The sequence below is a fragment of the Anser cygnoides genome, chromosome 5 (assembly GCF_040182565.1).
Source record: "Anser cygnoides isolate HZ-2024a breed goose chromosome 5, Taihu_goose_T2T_genome, whole genome shotgun sequence".
Taxonomy (NCBI): Eukaryota; Metazoa; Chordata; class Aves; order Anseriformes; family Anatidae; genus Anser; species Anser cygnoides.
The window spans coordinates 59,290,268-59,311,905 of NC_089877.1; the positions used below are offsets into that span (position 1 = coordinate 59,290,268).

General features: G+C 40.1%; 1 protein-coding gene across 1 annotated transcript in view; it reads right to left on the reverse strand.

Moving 5' to 3' along the window:
* Nucleotides 1-21,638, reverse strand: part of SYNE2 (spectrin repeat containing nuclear envelope protein 2) — a 182,192-nt gene that overhangs the window by 47,561 nt on the left and 112,993 nt on the right. Inside the window, 19 exon segments of the mRNA XM_066998468.1 lie at nucleotides 359-563; nucleotides 887-1,020; nucleotides 1,352-1,522; nucleotides 3,867-4,016; nucleotides 5,649-5,804; nucleotides 7,518-7,694; nucleotides 9,388-9,531; nucleotides 9,977-10,159; nucleotides 11,115-11,247; nucleotides 12,292-12,488; nucleotides 13,749-13,880; nucleotides 14,485-14,658; nucleotides 16,172-16,372; nucleotides 16,533-16,652; nucleotides 17,725-17,826; nucleotides 18,994-19,203; nucleotides 19,461-19,613; nucleotides 20,203-20,334; nucleotides 21,284-21,425. Of these exon segments, the coding sequence (XP_066854569.1) occupies nucleotides 359-563; nucleotides 887-1,020; nucleotides 1,352-1,522; nucleotides 3,867-4,016; nucleotides 5,649-5,804; nucleotides 7,518-7,694; nucleotides 9,388-9,531; nucleotides 9,977-10,159; nucleotides 11,115-11,247; nucleotides 12,292-12,488; nucleotides 13,749-13,880; nucleotides 14,485-14,658; nucleotides 16,172-16,372; nucleotides 16,533-16,652; nucleotides 17,725-17,826; nucleotides 18,994-19,203; nucleotides 19,461-19,613; nucleotides 20,203-20,334; nucleotides 21,284-21,425 (3,016 nt within the window).

The following is a 21,638-nucleotide window of genomic DNA, read 5'->3' on the forward strand; positions in this document are numbered from 1 at the left end:
AGATTTAAATAATTTTTGGTTTAATGATACTTTCTAACATAGGAATGATTCTTTGTAAAGCAGAAAGGGACAAAGATGGTAATATCATTGCTCCCCTTTGCTCTCTTCTCATCCTATGCTAATGCTGTAGTTTGGTTTGGCCTCAGAATCTGGTCAAAGTATTTAAAGGAAACACAAAGGTGTCTGTTAACGGAAAAAAGTCAGATTTTAGGTTTTCCATTGACTGGACTTTGGGGGGGGACAGGGTGGGCAGGGGAAAAAGAAGGTGTTCTTTTGATTTGTTCGCTTTGTTGTGGTTGTTTGTTTGCTTCTGTAAATACATGCTGGCTTGTATAAGGCAGCAGAAACATTCATGCACCTTTATATCCTGTATCCTTTGCTTCAGGGTTTCTACCAGATTATCCTCAGGCATGTGAGCATCCAAGAGCTGAGTGCACTGCTCTTCGTGCTGTTGTAACTTGGCTGCAGCCTCAGTACATAAAATATCAAAGGGCTCCCAGAGCTGCAGGGTCACTTGAGCTGTCCGCAGTTGATCTGTGATGTCTTCATTTACTGAGCTCCACCTGCCAACATATCAAATTGTAATAAGAGTATTTTCCTTGTAGATTCCCTTCATGGATCAGAATGTGATTTGGAGTATGGTTCCTGGGGGAGTTTCCTTGCATTCACAGTCATGTTACTGAAAGCCAGCTGACAGCATCATTTTGTGCTCTGTGATCCATCACAAAACAAGCAGTAGCATCAGCTACTCTTCACACAGGTACTCTTAGACAGCAGAGTATTGCTAACAGAGATACAGAGATTTAAAAACCTGACATACATTCAATTCCTACTGAGCAACTCTTTTTTAAATACTAATAACTGGGGGTCTTTTTTGCAAGTGTACCTGGTGTTTGCCTCTGTGCACTTCTGGTCAATAATGTCTGCAAAGGACGGGGAGCAGTTCTTCTTCAGGTTACTGGCAGCTACCTGGAACTTGGCCCAACTTTCTTCACTGTTCTCCAATTCATCTTGAAGAGACTGCAAAATGGATTATTGTTATTAGTTGTGGAGATGAATGACCTAAGCATAGCTTCCCCTTTAGATTGGAAGGGATAGGGTAGCAATAATGATACACATTTGCAGCACAGACTAAAATGTCTGTGAAAAACTTAACACCTTAAAAAAAAAAACTTAACACACTTAACACACAAAATAAATAAATAAATAGATTTCCACCGACTTCAGTGGCACTACAATAAAGAGTAATTTCCTTGAGAGAAAAACGTGTGGTTCTTTTTCAGTGAATTTTGTTTGTTTGTTTAAAGACACAGAAGGAAGCACAGAACTAAGACAACTTTAACAGAGTTACCTGCAGAGTTTTAACCTGTTTTTTCAAAGCTTCCAATGACAGCACAGAAGGTTTGCACTGGTCTATGCAGTACAAATATCTTGTCATCATCAGGCTGACTTCTGCATAAATTTCATCATACACTCTCCACTGTTCCAGTATTGACTGCATAGAGGTCTTTAGCTGTGCAACCTGCAAACAAACCATTTTTGTTACTGTCTCACATATAAATCACCTTTAAACTGACTTAAATCTCAGCTCAATGCTCCATTTGTGACAATCCACAAGAATTTCACAACTTGAAGTATTCTTCTACTTGGTAATGAATTGTGCAGGCTTCAAACCAAGCAGTAAACAGTATTTAGAGAGAAGTAAAAGAATTTGCTGGAAATAAAAATTTTACCTGATTTCAAGGTAGCACTTTTCTGCCAGCCACAATTACCCCCCACTCCCCCCCCCCAAAAAAAGTAAGGAAGTACTGAAACAATCTACTGCTTATTCTTTCCTGCCAAGATCAATCTAAAGTAGGAGGAAGTTGAGAGCCTTAATATTCTTAGGAAGCAGACAGTTTGATCCACAAATCAACTTTTATTTACTCAAAATTTGAACAGAAATTGTTTTATATGGAAAGAGATGCTACTAAAATACTCCACAGAGCTATCACCCCGTGTATGCCATTGTGCTCTAAAAATATAGGCCCAACAGAACTACAGTCTAGGAACTATAGCATTTTCATACACAATAAAATGAGGGATAACCTCTTTGTTTCTTTCATCATTACAATCATTTAATCCGCATTGGGGCAAGCAAGTTTTCCATTTGCCACATACTGCTAGACATTACAAATACAAAACCACAGTTCTTCAGAGTGACTTGTCATTTTTACCTTTCTGTGTCAGGTAAGCACACAACACATGCCCTGGGTTAGACAAAACATTCATCTAGTTCAGTATTTGCTTTCAGTCATGCTAGTACCAGATGCTTTGAGGAAAACATGCAAACCAGGAAAGGAAAGAAGCATGTTTCCATGGGACCTGGCAATATCAGATGCCAGACTTCAGTTCTAACTATGCATCCACTCAGTGGAAGATGAGGACTGTTCTAAACCATAGTGTGTGTTAAATAGACTGCATTAATCATCGTATCCTACTATCACAGTTCCAGGCACGCAGGAGTAGATGGATTAATCAACCTTATTCTCATTTGAATCATGGAGGTGGGAGGAAACTCTAATTGCTTTTTGTAGCCTGCAGCTAATTACTGCCCACACAAAGAAGATGGAAAGACATCATGCTCGTGAAATGTCTCTGGGCCACAGACTCACAGTCTCAAGATCAGCCTACAGACAGTACAAGCAAGGTATCACACCTCCTTAGACCTGTATTTGAAGTCACAGCCTGGCTCCTGCTGAGGCCAGTCAACCATGGGAAGAAAGCTGCACTCTGCGTTTCATCACACATGCAGACAACTAGTTTGTAAGAACAATCTGCAATTTCTAATTTCAATACTTAAGTCACAAAAATACTAACATTGTGACTGTAACTAGAAAAAAAAATTGGCTGCTTAATCCTGACAAAATCAAACCCCGAGCTCTGCAACAGAATGAAAAACTTTCCTTTTTCATCATATGCACACACGAAAATCTCTCAGTTTTCTAGCTGTGGAACAGCCACATCATCTCTGTTTAAACATAAAACAAGGAGTAACCTCATCCTGGACTGACACCTCATGTGGAAGCGTTCAAGCAAAAGGGCTCATGTTTCACAAAGTTCTGAGGAGCAAAAGGAAAGTGTTCATAATAAAAAGTGTAAGGGAATCTTAACTACAAACACAATCACTGGATCACATATAATCCTCTCCAATATATGGCTATTTATTATCACAAATTTAAATCCATAACTGTAGTCATTATTATGTCTTCTGTGTCTGCCAATTATATCTAGATAGAAAAGATCAGTTCCAAATATAAAGCTAATATAACTATATATGCAGACTGCCAGGGAGCCAGTTTGCATGGAAAACCAATCTGCCTTGACTCTCCTTGAAGCCTCTGGGGACTATGTAGGGTTTGAGATATGGAAAGCCATCCAGGTTTATAGAGGAAAAGTAGCTGGGAGGTAGAAAAGCTCCAGTGAGAATGGCAGAGGTGTAGGCAGCTTCCACTGGCATACTGCAGAGGAAGAAGGCCAGAGTATTTTTCGAAAAGCAGATTGAGTCAGAAAGCTTAAGATGTCCATTTTTAACTTAACAGAAAAATACCAATGCAGTTTCTTTATTTTCTTAAACTGCAGGTGCAGGTCTGTCCTTTCTTCCCCTGTATTCAAACTGCTTTGAAAGCGGACTATTTTTCTCTCTCCTTCTTGGAAACATTAACTTTTGCATGGCAGAGACTTAAAAGGAAGTCCTTAGGCAGGTTAAGTTCAAGAATACTTAGCAATTTTTTTGCACCAGTTCCTGCCATTTCATGAAGAAAATTAATAATACTGGGGGAAAGAATACATATGTGAGGAAATCTGAATGCAATCAAACCCTTTACCTGGCTGACAACGTTGTCCCTCATTTCACACAGCTCAGCTATCCTGAAAGGCGCAGCTTCTGGGGTTTGTTCTGCACTTCCATTTAAGGCTACAGTCTGTTTGAGCTCATCGAGCATTTTGGATTTAGTTGCAAGCTGATTTTCTAGGTCCTGAATGAAAAAAGAGAGAGAGAGGAAAAAAAAGGAAGATAAGATCTTTTAATGAGACTATAGAAAAACCCTTCTATGTGAGGAGTTTAGATAAACATGCCTTCTTTAAAACCAGCCCTGTGTAATTCTTCAGCCATACAACACCAACCACCACCATTTTAGCACTGATTCAGAATGACTTCTTTACAGGAATATCAAAGGACAGCGGCTGCTTTAGGCAGTCTACTACAGCTAGAGCTAGAACCAGTCCATTTAGTGTCAGCAGAAGCACAGGACATCACGCCTGGGAAGGAAATCAGCAAGAGCTAATTTGTCAGCCACTGTGCAGCCTCTCTGTACCTCTCCAGACACAGAAAGTTTTTACATTAATGCAGATGAACTTTGCCTCAGGTTGGTTAGTATTTGGGTCCTCCTCTGCTCCAGGAGACACAGGCAGACGTTGCAACTGACTTTGCAATAGGAGCAAAGTACCCAACATCCTAACAACTTCTAGAAAGTTATCCTCTGCTTGCCTGCTTAGTCAGAGACTCTCTCTCATGGGAGAGAAGCCACGAAAATCAATGCTTGGGAGAATAACTTCCTCAACACAGTCAGCAAGATTCTTAGTCTTGACATGCTGGGTAAAGCTCATCAATGACTTTTTCACAATATGAATAAATACTCATACACGCTACAGGCTATAGCATTTCCCTGTAATACAACACATTAAGTTATGACCTTTTCCCCCCAACTACTGTCCCCAAAACATAATCAAATTTTGATCTCATTTTTATTGAGCAAAAAATTGTAATTAAACATTTTAGCCACCTGCATCTTAGCACTGTATCTTGCTGTGAGTAGGGTGGTATTTTAGTCAAAGATACCCTGTGCCTTTCTTCCATTTTGACCCCTTAGTGCATTTCAGAGTGCTTCAGAGAGACGAGTAACTCGGTGTATAACAGAACACTCTGGGGAATAATAGCAGCCTACTATGAGAGAGAGACATGTAACCATGGAAATGAAAGAACAAATATTCAGCGTAAAAAAACAGAAATGGAATACTGTACTGAATGAAAATAGCAGACTGCCAGAGTAATAGGATCCAGTTGTTAGCTGGCTGCACCTGTTCTAATTTTGAGGGAGCTGGTGCCTAAAAAAATTCAACAAAACCGAAGTACACCTAGATTCTTGAGGCTGGTGCACAGAGATTACATTCTAGGGCTGGAGCACAGACAGTTACTACTTTACCAAATGAGACTGTGCAGTTCCCACAACAAAACCACCACAGAGCTCTTCAAACTAATGGAACAATAGCTTTATCCATAGCTGTGCTGAATTGAGAGAACTATTTCTTTTGGAGGCATCTCAGAATATGTTCTATAATATTGCTGCACGTTCCAAACACCATGAAACAACAGTAGATGCGTCTTCAAATGGAGGAAAAAAACATAAAATGGCAATTCACATCATTGGTGGGTCTAGCTCTTTATTGCCAAAACTTACCATGCTTTGAAGTTACACCATAATACTCTTCTAGGAAACAGCAACTTCCTTTACATTTTTTTCTGTTAAAATCTGTGCAGTCCTTTAGGCTGGATTCAGCAAAGTGTTACATATGTTTTGTACAATAATATCCCACATACAATGCTTTACCTTGCAATCATCTAATGTGTTCTGCGCAGAGATCAGACTTTCTGGGGTTTGTAAAGATCTCAGTCGGTCACTCTGAGCTTCCAGCCAATTGCATAGAGTCTGTGCTTTGTTCTCATTTTCAGTAATATCTTCCAAAAAGTGTTCCAGGTCTTGTATCTGAAAGTTACAGAAATATTTAACTTACTTAAATCTAGAGGTGGGAAGAAACAGGGTTCCCCCTTCCATGACTAAATTTGAGATTACGGTATTTTGTCTAAATAATACTTTGAAGGTAAACATAAAAAGCATTCAAAATATAAATGTTTTGAAAGGGAATAAGGCATTGTGGAATCTGGAGCTGGCAGCCTGTGGACGTGAGAAGCTGGGGGCCTTGTCTACCTGGGCACGTTCATACAGAGTATGAAAATCTCATTTGCCCTAAAACCCACTGCCAAAGTTACTGATAAGCAAGGGACCTTAAGTCTCATATCTTCAGTTTTAGCCCTGAGAATCCACTAAATACTAGAATGCAGTTTCTTGAAAACAGTTAGAGAAGACAACTTTTTTTCCCACAAAACTGAAATTTCATCATTGTGCAGGAACTGTATTTTCCACTTGGAAATGTTTCTGGAAGACTTTCAGAGTCAGAAAAAAATCGGAATTTTCTGTTTGAACAACAGTTTTTGCATCAGGGAAGGCAGCTTCTCCCAGTGTCTTGTAAGCCTGGGAGAGGAACAGATGAAAGAGGAACATGGTAAAAGGGTTCCATTTGCATTTTTGAATGCTGCCCTTCCCCTAGTCTTTTCCATGCCGCATGAGTCACACTGGCTTTTCTAGGCACTGGGGCACCCAAGCACTGGCATCTAATTCTGGATACACGGATTATTTCTAGCCTCACCAGAGCAAAGGCACTCCCAGAAATGTATTTTCTACAGAGAAACACAGAAGATGCACTGTTATAATTAGCCTGCACCTTGAGTTTGCCTATCAGCTGCTGATCTTCAAAGCACCCCACTGGGAAAGCAGTTTTCATTACTGCAGAAGGAGGACAAAGACACAGAGCAACCCGTTTCCACTGACCCCCGAGGGATGGAGCAGGGATGGGAACAGACCCCCGGCTGTGCCTTTTCCAGCACTGCCATACATTTCCATCTGAACAGGGCTGTCAACATTACTTAATAATTACTTTTTAGGCAAATCCAACAGCTACAACAGGAAAACGGGTGGTAGCTTAACAGATCTGTATTTCTCGTTCCCATCCTATGGCATGTGGAGGGGATGTTTGCTTTTTTGTGCTGTGTTTGCTAAGCAGGGTCTGGCTGTTTGCACGAACCTGTGTAGTTTACTCTTGACTCCACAAACCACCCGGTGTTTTCTCCCATGAAGTTTTTAATGCCCCTACTTTAACAGCACCCCAAAGCTTCCTTTTAATTTAGCAGATTTCTCGAAGAGATTCCCCTGCAAACACTACTCTGAATTCTTCCTTCTTCATAATTTTATCATTATATTTGTTGACACATCATTGATTGTATTTTCTTCATCTGAGAAACCTATTTTTCTCCACCTAATATAGGCAACTGGGGTAAATCCCAGGCTGTCCTGAAGAGCAGATTTTGTCTATTTTCCATTCTTTTAATTTACAGGGGAGTTTGCTCTTCCAGACCTTACAGAGGTTTAGATACTCAGACGCTACCTGGTAGCTGATGCACCAGACTGCTCCACAGGCTTCCCATGAGACAGCACGATGGCCAAACAGCAGAGAGCACAGGGAGCCTCACTGTGTTCAACAGTGCTTTCAGACTCAGGGAGAAAGGCTGCTTGCCAAATACAGAGCACTGGCACTGGCAAGATCAGAGTTGCAAGAGAGAAAGCAATGAAATACAATCAAACCTTTCTGCTCAGAGAAGCCTGCAGCCTGTGCCACCTCAAGTTCATCTCTCCGAGACACTCAGCAAATTCCGTCCTTTCGTACCGCTTACTTTCCACATCACAAGTGCTCATTTGCAGGAGTGACTGGTTAACAAAATCTACCATCCACTGTTTAAAGTTCATTTCCATCATATATTCCTGGAGGGATTTAAAAACAAACAAACAAACAAACAAAACAAAACAAAAGCATAAAACAATTAGTTCAGCAGTTTTAACCTGATCAGTTCCAATGATGCTTCGAGGCAAAGTTATGAGACATTCATGGCTTATTATTCTGATCCATGGCCTAAATTATTTTTCTGAAATGGATCTGACCAGACATGGCTGTAGGAATGATTCTCCATTTTTACCTTCTATATTTTGTAGCTACTTCCATTCACTGAAACTTTTGCAGGAAATCACTACATTACATGGGTAGCTCAAGATGAGAGGAAGCTAATGCCAGGGCAGGAATGAAACCTAGGGGTACCAGACCCAGTATTTTATCCATTAGACAATACCATCACACTGCCACGGGTCCAGATTAGGCTAACACCAAGGCCTTTCTACGCTCCTGAGACTCATAAAAGCATGGTGCAATAAGAGCTTGTGCTCCTTAATCAGAGTAATTGATATCAGAACAAAATATCAGAATACCTGGGAAGAAAGTGTCCTCCAGTAGCAGTGGCCTTGCCTGTAGAGACAAGCCAGAAGCTATGCACGCAGTGAAAACAACATAAAGGAATGCGTTTTTATTTTTTTGAAGGTCTTTTAGGGCAGGGAGATGGGTGAAGGGAAGAGCTCTTCATTGTATCTAGTGGTACCCAAAAAATCCACCAGGCAAAACTACAGTAGAGGTACAGCCTTAGCTGCTTGCTTGTGGGAATTTGTGACCCTGTACATCCCTACATTGCTGACAAGTGCAGAAGTCACATCTACAAACTGATCTCTAAATATCCAAAGGGTTAAAAGCAGAACCTCAACATGTTCCAACTTCCAAAAATAACTGATAATGAAAAAAAAAAAAGCTAAATATCTGCTAAACTAAGGTACTTTGAAAGAAATGTATACTTTTTGTATAATACACACCTGCATTATGTGCAGTATAAAAGCATCTGAGAACCACAGCCATCACAGGCTGGGAACTCCTGTACAGTCTAAGCTCAGAGAACCATTTGGTAGCTCTGCAAGGCCAGAGCAAAATAGATCTCTGTAGGGATTTGTGCCTTGAGGTTCGGCTCCTGGACATCTACAGAGGTACAAGAATGGCTTGAACCCTTCCTGTGGTTGGAGCAATAAGCCTCTGCCATTGGAGCTTCAGCATCTAAACAGAGCCAACAGCCTGCTTCAGCATCTCTGCAGAGACATTCATGTGGTTTCTCTTTCCTAGCAGATTATTTCTTTTGATGAAACATAATATTCAAAATCCTTGTTCTCTGGCTAAATGGATGCTGACTGTGTAGATCCAAAATTATGAGGTATTCCTTGTTGAAAACGCAGACTAAAACACAGCACAAATACAGAGACTAGCTTCTTAAGTAAGCAGAGTTTTCCTACTCAACACATCTAGTAACCTGAATGTAAGAGAGAGAATGAGTGAGACAGATGGGATGGAATGAGGAAACGGAGAATACAGCACAGCTGCCAGTAGCTATGTCATAGGGCAGACAGCATTTTGTGTGGCATGGAAACAAAAGGGTTTTATAATGGAAGATGTTAAAGCACCTTTGAGGCTGTTTGGGGAACCCTCCTCAGTGCAAGGGTAAGGATGTAACAGTGCCTATAGGCTGCTTCCGTGCTTGTGACAGCAAAAGAGTAACAAGCTAACCCTGGACTTTCAGCTTCCCATTACCTTGCACTTCTGAAGGAGACTTCTGACATGGGCAGCACTGCTTTGTGAATTTACTGGTTCTTCGTGCCCCTTCTGTTCCACATGGTCCAGCCAGGTCATTAGTTCAGCAATAGCTTCTCGCGAAGAAAGTTTTTCCATCTGAAGCTAGGGGTAAAGCATATAATGAATCCTCCACATTCTGCTTCTTAGAAATATCAAGGAAGATGACATCTGTATTTTTAGGAGGGCTCAGACATTATAATTGCAATTATCAGGGTATGAACTTGAAAGTGAGCTCTGTGCTCCAGAGGGGGATATGACTTCAATTTAAAAAAGTTAGAGAACTCAGAAATTTGAAATAAAACTATTTCTAATTGTAATGGACTTTCATATAAAAACTGTAGAGATGATAGATATGTGCATAACAGCATAGGAAGAACACTGCAATAATTAAACTGCAGTATAATGTTGGGGATATTCTGAAAGCAAGACAGCTAATTAAGAAAGAGGTGCTTTGCAGATCTTATACAGCAGCCAACTGAATGCTGGTAGCAACATTTTAAATAAATTATTTAGCTTGAACTCAGAGATGGCAGCAGTTTCTCCTCACCTGGTGGAGCTTTTCTTGGATAGCTGGGAGCTGTGTAATCAGCTCTCCCCATTTTTGCTCGAACTTTGCCAAAGATGACCTAAGTGCTGCAGTATCAGCTTGCTTCACATGAAAGAGCTGGTTGGCAGTGCTCACCACAGATGACTTCAGGGAAGATTTTTCATCGACTTCCTTAGAGAATGTCTGAGGTGCATGGGAGAATTTTAAGAGAGGATAAATATTTATACATCTATTTAAATAAAGAAGACAAACCAGGTTTTCAAGTCACGGGATGAACTATTTCAACAAATGGATTTTAGCAAGTTTGTAAAGTTCAGAAAACCTAAACTCAACACGTTCTGTAAGGCCCTTTTCTGCTCATCTAGATACAATGATGAATACTACCTCTTGCTTGCTCCATGGGGATTGGGAATATCCCCATCTCCACTTCACACAACCTCAGTCCTCATATCTCTGTCCAGCTCACACCTACCTGTCCATCTTTCACAATGCTTTGCTTTCCCACTGTGCAAGACTCCCTCTGTCAGGTCTCACACTGGGGCTCAACCTCCTGGCTAGTCATACGAGGGGAGCACAGCACCAGAGAGCAGGCAAAGACATGAAATGCAATTCATAATCTGCTTTTTTGTAGGGTTTCTCTTCCCTGACTTTGGCTGACCAACCCCACAGACCTATCCACTTCATTCCTGCTCCTTGAGTCCACCTCCGCTGGTAAATGGCCCATCAGCTGGGCTGAACTGCTGTATCCGGTATTTGGTATCAGGAGCAAGAGGAAACCATGCTATTATGCTACGCATGCATAAGAGATCCTGGCTGGGCTGTGATATGTTGCAACTGGGAACTCTCTATGAGAGGATCCCATTCTGATTTATGCACTCTAGCTGGCCTAACTATCTGAAAGAAGTTTTTTTGTGGCCTCCCATCCTCCCGGTTCCCCACCCAGGTATAATGGAGTGTCTTTGGGGCATGCAGCCATTCTGTGTCGTATTCTGCAGGCAGCTTCTAGGTAGCTCATGGCAAATACAAAAAAAATAAAATAAAATAAAAATAAAAACAAAAATAAAAATAAAAATAAAAATGGTCATTTTCGTTGGCAGTCATGCTATATCATCTCAACCTGGTAGGATAACAGACTTACAAACAAGCTGTTGATGTTATCCCTGATGGTGGTAAGGTCTTGTGACACACTGAGAGACTGCTCCTTCCAAAAATTCATTCTCTGCTGAGCAGAATCCAGCCATTTCATTAATTCCTCTGAGTCTCTGTTGTAGCTAAAAGGAGAAAACAAAACACACAAACATTTATCGCCTATCTGAGTCTGGGCGACCTTTCTCATCCTCCAAGTTGTCCTCTCTGTGAGAAGGCATTCTGACATCTATGCAGCTACATAACTCTTACAGGAGCACAGCACCAGCATGGGCTGATGTGCAACACAGCAGTTCTGCTGCAGATACACAAGAGTCTGTCCCTAGCAGCACTTTTCAGTTGGTCTGCTCGTTCTGAAAACATCCTCTTTCCATATTCACCCAGCAGTTGTTAGGACAAACTCACATGGGTGAAAACAGTTTTGCTGGTAGTCAAAATCACTTGCACATACTGCAAGATATAGTGCAGATAGAATACCCAGCAGGACCAATAAATCCAGGAATGCTCTATCTCCACTACTGATCCAGCCAGATTGAGCTCAGAGCACAAAGACTGGGTGCAGGGAGAGCTGTGCTTGGTACATCGCCTGGTGGATGGGGTTGTAAAGCTCCAGACTGCCTCCACCTGAACTGCCAGGACTGCACCGACAGTTGGTTTGGGCCTTGTGAAAGCACAGAGCATACTTGGGTCTTTCCCCTTCAGGGAGCTCAAAACAGCAGGGTGAGGCAGCATTTCTACCAGGTCTTGAGAGTTTATAAGGGGAATAGTGTACATGCAGAGTGGCACACTATGCCTTTGTATGGGAATAAAGGCTCACTTGCATTCATAGCAAAAATGCTTAGGGCAGCATGGTCAGAGCTTCTGTTAACACTTTCAGTATAGGAACTGCAGCATGATGCAGCTAACTCACCTAGATACATTACTTTGCAATGACAGCAATCAAAACAGCATTCCCACAAAACTAAATGGGAAGTGAAGCAAGTGCAAGAAGATCAGCTATGTAATACAATACCACTTTTCTGATCACTACTGCTTTTTTTTTTGAGTTTTAAGTGAAAGGCAGTATAACATTTATTAATTTTATATCAATATTTAGAAAATGCAACTATAGAAGGTTACAAATCAATTTCTAGCTGATATCTCAAATTGCTTTCTGAGTTATAACCCACCTGACCAAGAGTTGGAGTAATGTTTGAAGTCTGTGTAGTTCATTGCCAATTTTTTTGGTTAAGGACAACCACTGCTCTTCCAGCTTCCGAATCTGACTTGTGATTTCTGGACAGCTCACTGCAGTCAGCAATTTCTTCCCTTCTTTCACCATCTGGTATAGCCGGGCATGCTTTCCATCAACACTGCTTTTGATTTGCTATCAGAATATGGGAAGTTTGCAAAACAATAACATTTTAAAAATCAAAAACATGGCTAGCAGAATACATACCACTTGTTCTAACATCTTAACCTCACATTTCCTCTGCCATGTATTTTGTTTTCCATTATGAAGCAATCTGTACTTCATTACATGTAAAAGGGATACAGCTTATTTTTTTCAGTTCCCTCTCGATAGATCAAAAGAGATCTCAACATAATTTTATGAATTAATCAGAACGATTGATATGATTTTCTGTGCCTTTTTGACACACATAAACTTCAGGCTATGGATGAACCGTATCTATCAGACCTGGCTGCATTGTCTGAACATATGACTGTCCCCAGCAGAAAATTATTACCCTCCTGTTCTTAGTAGGGCTTCTGTCTCTATCCTATTTTTAAAACATTGCCAAAGTTTTGAAAGAAGTTGTTGGGGGTAATAGACCAGGTCCTCTGAAGACATAAAAGGTCAAATCTCTGAAGAATGCAAATCACTCTAAGGATACATCACTTTATTGAATACTATTTCTTCTTAATTTTATGAAACAACCATAAAGATTGTTTTTATATCTTTATATGTTTCAAAGATAGATAAAATGTTTCAAACTGGACTTGATATTCTAAATAAAGATATAGCTCTTCCATCAGAGATGCAGCTGGGAACAAGCCAGTAGCCTATTTGCCATTCTCTGCAAAAGGAATTTATTCTCTTTGATCAGAGGGAAATCAGGATATTTCATTTTGAATAGTCAGAATTTTAGAAGGAGCTGTTAAAATCAGTAGACCTTCTATTGCAACCGGGTCTACAAATATTTGAAGGCACTGGCTTGATTCTCCTCTTCCACAGGTTTTACATCATAGCAAGATGATCATTCCTGGAATTACAGAGAAGTGGCTCTGCGTTCACCCCAAAGCTCCTGGCTGTCCTTGTGACTCATGTAGCCCGTGTGCCATCTTTTCACGCTGCTCTGCCTTTACGGACCATTCCCAAAGATTTGCATTTAAGACCAAGTTCCAAAGTAGCTATAGTCATTACTCCTACTTAGATGAACTTACAGACCCTGGCTGAAATTAGCTGCCCAATCCCTCATTACTTTTAAAAGGAACATGGAAATTTTCAGCATGCATCCACACACAGACATGGACACCAAGGAAACAGTGCCCTGCAAACTGGCATCTCCTCATTTCTAATTAATCTTTCTTTCTAGGCCTAAAGATCCACAAAGAAAACCAGTCAGACATGCAGACACATCAATACCTGGAGAAGTGCAATCCTTTCTATTAATCTTTCTTCTGTTTCTTCAACCAAGTTCACAGATGGCAATGTAGAGTTAACTGCCTCTAACTCCTTACTGAAAGCTAGGCATTCATCATCAAATTCTGTCCATTCCTAAAAAAATACATTGCATCATTAATATAACACATATCTGTCTCTGCATTTTTGCTACATCAGACCGAGACTTTAATACTTATTCTAGCATCAGTAGCTCTTGTTTCAATGAAACAGAACGTGTAAACTGATAAATGTGAAATAATATGGAAATATTAAAGTGAGACGTGATTTTACCACAATATTTAGAAAATGCAGCTATGAAATAATTCAATGAATATCTTCAAGATTTCAAATTTTATAGAGGTATACTTAATTTTTTATTCTTTAGGCATGTTTTAAAATCATTTTTCAGATTTTATTTTTAAGCAGTACTTGTATTTTTACATCCTAAAAGGCTCTACTGTCAGCCCAGGCACTCCAAAATTACTGCAAGTCAAAGTCCCACCCACATCAGAGTAATGGATTGAAATGTCCGCTTTCAGAGTTTTTTAAAAGAAATAGCCAGTTTACTGATACGCACAGAACAAGTCGCCATTCAATGGAGATATGAAAGGAGAACTACTTCCACCCAAAGAATCACAGGTATGGAAAGGCTTCCCCTATATTCAATCTGTCTCCTCTTTCCCCCCAGCTTTTACTCTGGGTTTCTTTGGCTCGTTACCTTTAACAGGCTCTCTAAGTGTATACCATACTGACTGGCCTTCTGCTCCAACAATCTGACTTCATTCACCAGCTCTCTCCAGAATTTTTCTCTCTTCTGTAGGATGGAGGGAGACACTTTCTCGGAAAATGCTTGCATGAAAGCCATGTGGGTCATGAGGTTGTGGAAAAAGTCCTGAAAAAACAAGTTAAAGCCGTCTCTTTAAGAGAAATCATGCAGGATTATGGAGAAGGTAGAGAAGACTCACTGAGAAGAGCAGCCAGCTTCAGGGCCTCTCAAAGCTGGGAACAGGAACCCTCTTACTCAAACTCTGCATCAACGCAAGATGGGCAGTTACTGATGATTTTACAGTCAGTCAATAACCAGTGATGATTTGCACAGATTACTTTCATTTATACATTTATATAAATAAATAATAATAAAAAAAATCTCTACATTTATACATTTATACATTTATGCTGGAGGAAAACGATGAAGGAAGTTTTAACTATACACAAGTTGAATGTAGTGTGAGGTAATTATCATCATCTTCAGATAGCCATTATTCAGTTTGTTTCAGTTAGATGGGAGATGACTCCAAGCATCAAGGGTTTGATCAGAAGTATTAGGTAGGGCACATAAATATTTTGGGATAACTGCAAGGTAACAGTTTGATTTAGTTATGGCTCAGCTGAGCCCCCAGGAAAGGGATGAATCTCAGTAAGATACTTTCTTCCACAAAAAAATCTTTGAGTATGCAAGATCATACTCTTCAATCAAGACCTTAACTAAGAACTAATATCTAGTACAAGAATTTCACTTAAGGACTGTAACCCTGTGAGCATCCTGGTAAGTGTTGATAACTACGGCAGGAAAAATTACTCTTGCTGTTTTCTTTTATTTTTGTAAATCAATGTGTGTAAATTTGGAGTGCAAATACATTCTATATTTGATTTCCTTTGTAAATAAATTCCTAACATTTTACTCTGCTAAGGGCAGTTTCTGAGTAAATGACAGAACATCATTCCTATGACTCCAGAGTAGTGATTTGCAGTGCTTGGCATCCTGAAGAAATTCTTTAAGGAGCTTGAGCTACGTGAAGCAGTTAAATCAAGACATTGACATGACAGAGACATCTCCCAGTGATTAGTATTGGCCAGGGCTTCTTGCCAAGCAGCAGAAGAGTGAGGATGCAGGCGCATTCTTAGGATCTTCCATCAAACATGTAGCAGCTGGGTACAGGGGACACCAGATTGCCAAGGGCAGGATCTAAACTACCCTCCCTTCAGGAAAGAGCTGTTAGAGCTAAGTTTCCTCCATCAGATCATGAGGGCACAGAATGCTGGAAGCAAAGTCCCAGCTTTCAGTTGCTATATAGCAGATTCAGCAATCTCATTACCAAAAGTCAGAAGGACATGCATTTTCATCACACATCAATACGTTCTGAGGTAAGCCACAACAGTAGTATTAAATAGACTGGCACAACTGATATCCCAATCTTAATTTATTATGAAAACTAGTTGTAATAAACTGTCCTTCTTAGAGAGGTCCCATTTTGGTCAACTGAAAGCTTTTCATCGTTTTCTGCAGGTACTCCAGTCCCTCTCCTATGAATTATACTTCTCCATGACAGTTGTGAGAAACCAGTCACAGAAAATAATGCTCCTGCTATGCTGATCTGAGCACTACTGTGATTAGCATCCCATACCTTGTGATTTTCCAGGTGAGACTGTAGAGCCACCCTGCTTTTTGTTAGCTGCTTTGCATCTTGTGCAACCTTCTCTTGTCCAATAGCAACTAACTCTGCAAACCCACGAAGTAAGTCCTCATACTGGTTCTCACTGATGGAAGGGGGATTCAGCTCCACATACTTTGCTTTCAGAATCCTCCACATGTCATCCAAAACATCCTACAACATGAACATATTTTAGTTCGGACAGAAATGAATATTACAAAGCAAGCACTCATACCCAGAACGCTAAATAACTATCAGTCTTTTGATGCTAAAAATACCTTGCACAGAAAGATCAAACCTTGCTGAATAAGTGGAAACCGTACTGTGTTTTTACCTCTAATTTATAAACTTCCTGGATTAAGGTGATAGGTAACTGAAATCTTTCCCCATAGCCTCTCAATTTTGCTACTTGGTTCTCAAAGTTTTGCAGCTCCAAAGCACAGGCATCAGTTCTCTGAAATCAAAGACAAAATGAGGTATTAGAAAGAGTTCTGTTCTAGACTTTACATTATCACTAGCTGTGCAGCAGATCCAGGGGATCTGCAGGATCTCTGCTGTGTGACCACTTCATAAATTGACAATGACATACAGTAATCTAACAAGTTTATGAGCTAAATAAGACAAGACTGTTCATGACACAGCTCATTGGGTTTACATGACACAATCAGGAAGAGAATTCAGGTCTTGTGTCTCAGTACAACATTCAACATGCATTACAGCAGTTATTAAAAGGAATCATGGCCTCAGAAAATACCATTTTCTTGCATGAATTGGAAAGATTCACTCAGAGATGGACTGGCACAAGTTCTGTCTGAATGAAGGGAAGTTATGTACTGCTGGCATTCCTTTTCCAAGAGAGGTTATTTCACAGGATATACCTAAAGCAACAGCTCCTACCTGGGGCTTCAGAAGTTCTGGGCATAGCTTTCAGCCTCGCAGAAAGTCATGCCTGTAAACACGGTTATGAGCCTGTAACAAAAATGTTTTGGGAACCCCTCTTTGCTCCACCAGCAAGTAGATAGATGGCTCATGACCATTCTCAGAAGGATATACAGTCTGCTCATTTTTAATTCTCTACTAACCCCTACAAATTTTGCAGAAAATCTTAACTGGTCAAATGCCATACTAAGATAAAGTGCTTGTAAGTGCTCTGAATGAGTGGACATAAATACTGCAGTCCTATTCCCGTGACAAAAAGCTAGAGGTTTGCAAATAAAAAGGCATAACATGTTAAGTGCTGTATTTTGTGTAGCTTTTTCTCTTCCCTGCTATAGTGTGGGGTGTATTTGCTCCAAGAGGTTGTGGAGAGACTGGTTCCTCCACTCCGGCTGCCAGAAGGAGTGGAATTAGGTCCAACTATGGACTGGGATGTATTAAGAAAAAAGGGGTAGCAAATATTGAACTCTCATTTCCCCATTCTTAAAACCTAAGTGAGACTCAAACTTTAGAAAATATGAAACTTAGTAAATTGTAGAAATCTGGAAACATTAGCTAGTAAGTTTTTCTTTTCCTTTGAATGAAATTACCTGAAGCTGCTCAGAAACATTATGGCCACATATTGCATTCAAACATTGTTGTAGAGTAGCTTTTTTCTCAGTTAACTGATCATAGAGTAGTCTGACTTCATTCTGCAAAAGAAACATCAGAAGTATATCACACATCAGGAGTATAGTAATAAATAGACAAAATTACACAGCAAACAAAATGGCTACCTCTTACAGCAAAAGCACTTTTGCTCTTTAAAAAACAAACCAAAAAATACACATTAAAGACTCAAACAAGTAATTTAGAGAGGGAAATTCTCTGGTCTGTGAAGTATAAGAAAGGAGATTACTCTGTCACAATGATCTTCTGTGACTGTAAAAATCTGTGAAACTAATAGAGAAACAAATTCTTCTCCTCTGAAAATGAGAAAATAAGCCCATTACCGCCAACTGATGGAACTCAATGGATTCTACATCGCAAGACCAGCCCTGCTCCTGTTTGGAGACAATATCCCAGTGCTCTTCAAAGGACTTATTTTATTATTCAACAGCACAGAGCTAGCCTGACTTGCAGATGATGAGCACACTGGAGTTCTGATGAACAGTGGAAACTGTATTTCAAAGACTAGGTTATTCTTCCCTTTCTTCAGAAAGAATACTTGATCTGAATATTTTTCAGCAATAGCTAGAAGATTTAGTCCATCACAAGAATCTACAGAAAACTTTTTCATTATCTGCTTTTCTGAAGAACAACAAAGGAAATGCAACTTTACAAAGCTATGGCTACTGTTACTGTGGCACACAATCTCAAGGAACAGAAAATACCAAGTGTTAAATCAACCTCCAATGCATAGCCATAAGCAGCTCAGTGCCAGACATTACACCAAGAGGGAAGAAGCTTGTCCCTGATAATAAATATTCTGTGAACAACAGAGTTTATGGCACCATACTAACTCTGATCAGTCCTGAGTCCACAAAGTAGCAGAAAGAATATACAAACCCCTCCCCGGCCTAATCCTTTCCCACAGAAACTTGCTTTAGCCTGTACATTAGCATACGTAGGATCCCGAGTTACTTCTATCCTCTCTGCATGCAAATTTTCTACTGTGAACAAGGCCTCTAAGGCAGTCAGCACTGTAAACAGCAAAATAAATTTGCTTCTTAAAAGACCAAGACAAGTTTGTTTAGTACCAAAAAAAAAAAAAAAAAAGGAAAGAGCATTATAGATGGCTCATTTGTAACTCAAATGCATTAACACTGACATGTCTAACAGGTGCTGTGAAACAAGATGTGCACTTGGCAGTGGAGTACCTGATAATTGCTATTGTGATCCAGCCCAGCTTTCATTGAATTGCTCCTTGAAGCAGTAGCAGCTTGAGTTTGTTCCAGCCGTGACTGCAAGTTGCTAAAGCACTCACAGAACACATCTGTGCTCCCACCAGCGCAGGTAATAGACTTTAAAAGATCGTCCTTTTTATCACTCAAATCAGCATGAAGTTTTTGCAGCTCGATAGAAAGAGTCTAAAGGGTTGGAATAAAGATAACATGAATGAAAATGGTCTCTGTCCAAGGAGTCTTGTCTGTAAAAATGCACTGGGACTCAAGCTGCTAATTGTTGTTAAAAGACAACAGGCCCAAATCTATGCACCAAAGAGCCCAGTTGTATTAGTCCTGAGTAATACCAGTAAAACAGAAAGGAAATGTCATGCCATATATATATTTTTTGTAACAGAAATCCACTGGGGTTCCTCCTTGCCCAGATGCTCTAGGGAAGTTACCTCATAAAGAACCTGCTGCACGGCTGCCTCTTCAGTGGAGAGGACTGAGGTGTTTAACATCTCCTCCATATTATTCAAACACCGGCTGATCGCCAGAAGCAGCTCAAACAATTTTCTGTCCAAATTGGAAGAGACTTCCTCTGCCACTTTATCCTGTGTAAAGGCAAGTCAGAAGTTTTCAGTACTTTCACCCAAGACACAGCTCAGATTTGTTCGCTTGTCTAAAGTTCGAGGTTTAGTCGGCTAATAATAATAAAATGGAATTCATGAAATACTGAGGGACAGTCCTGGATGAGACAGTTACATGCATGCAATACTCAGAGCTGCTAAGGCCAAAGCTGAGAGTGACCCTCTGTGCATTAGGAGTGGTTACGGTTTTACAGAACTCTGATCTCAGGAACAGGCACAACACAATCTGCATTGTCAGTTCCAATACTACAGATTTACTTAAATCAATTCATGGGCTCCTCACTTAACACAGTTTGAGGAATAATCATTACCCAAACTAGCATGTCTTTGCATTCAGGTGGCAGAAGTATCATAGTTGAAACTTGAAATGTTTCTTCTCAAAATGCTACCCTGATTGTACATAATACCCCATAACTGATGCAAAAACTATACTACTATATACTACTACTATGCTCCATTTGTAATAGTGATTGTCTTTGTTCTCAGTGCCCAAACAGTGTCTTGTGTCCAGAATCCCTTTGGTTTCTGCAGTGCTAGAACATGCCATATTTACCTGTGCATGCACCACATTTGCTTCTTGGCTTAGGTCTCCCAGCTGGACAGTGTAAGTTTTCAGTTCTTCGACAGTTGGGGTTCCTGCACTAGCAAACATGCCCCGGGGCAGCATGTTCAGTTTCGTTGTAATCTAACATTGCGAAAAAGAACATTGCAATTAGGTGAATAGCTCAAATGAAGATTGGGCTATGGGCAACTACATAACACTGCTTTTAAAAAGCATTAAAATAAAGGTTCCAAAGCATTAGTATAAAACACTTGAATAGCAGGGTTCCCTTTTTGCTAGAAACAATGAATTGGTTAGGCTATGTCCTGATGGGAGTATGACTGAAAAATCTGCCTCTGGTTCCCACCTTGAAGGGCTACAGGATGGGGTTTGCATTAAGGCAGCCCTGCTGCAGTGTAAGTCTTTCTTGCCTGAATAAAAGCAGATATTCATCCTTTTACGTGACCAATGTTCTTCCATGTAATGCAGTAATTTCTGAGAACAGAGAATCTAGACATTCTAATTGAATGTGAACAAAACCTCTAATAAAAGAAATTATACTTTGTCCAAACAGTAAAATTCTGCAGTGTGTTCTAAATAAATACATAGCACTTCCTTGTTGCAGTGCAAAACTTTTGATATGTCAGAGAGAATGTTATGGTGAATTGAAGAACAAAATTTAAGCCAGAGATTTGTTTTGACCAAAATGTTCTCACTTGCAAGAACTGGGACGTGATCCACATCCACAAAAATCATCTGGGAGCTTGCTGGCTAACTCTCCTAGTTCCCTTGAAAGAATCAAGCAGGTAACATCAGGTCTGAACGTTAACTACAATTCACCTACATGCTCCCACACTATACTTAATAGTCACAGCTCCAGAGTCATTATCTACCTCAAAGTAAAATTAAAAGACAACAATGAAAATAGTATGCATTAACAATTTCCTCTGGAGAGCACTTGCACAGATTTCAGTTATCTGATGAAGAAGGGACATGAAATGATGATGCAGGAAGATATCCTAATTGCTATCTTCAACACAACCAACAGTCTGCAAAAAGAGCGTTAAGAGAGTTTTACTGAAGTTAAACAGACCTGAGGTTCTACAAGCTGGTAGAGAGGAGATTTCATCTTTGATGACAGCTCTTGTTGTAAATATTGCCATTTATTACCCGTTTGGTCCTTTGGAGATAAGGTGGGATCGGCCCGCTTGCTTTTTAGATCAGATTCTCCATTGCTGCATTCAGAAAACATTATTAGAATGGCAAATACTGAAGTAGAATAAACAAAACTAGATTTGTAAGACTTCTTGTATAAAAGTAGTTTCTATTGCTCATGCTCCCAAAATGGAGTGCAACCAAGTGCATGTCAGAGAACAGATACCCAGCTCGCCTGATTGGGAATGCTTCAGTTTATGGCAGGTGTAAGTCCTGCCTGATATCAAGACTGA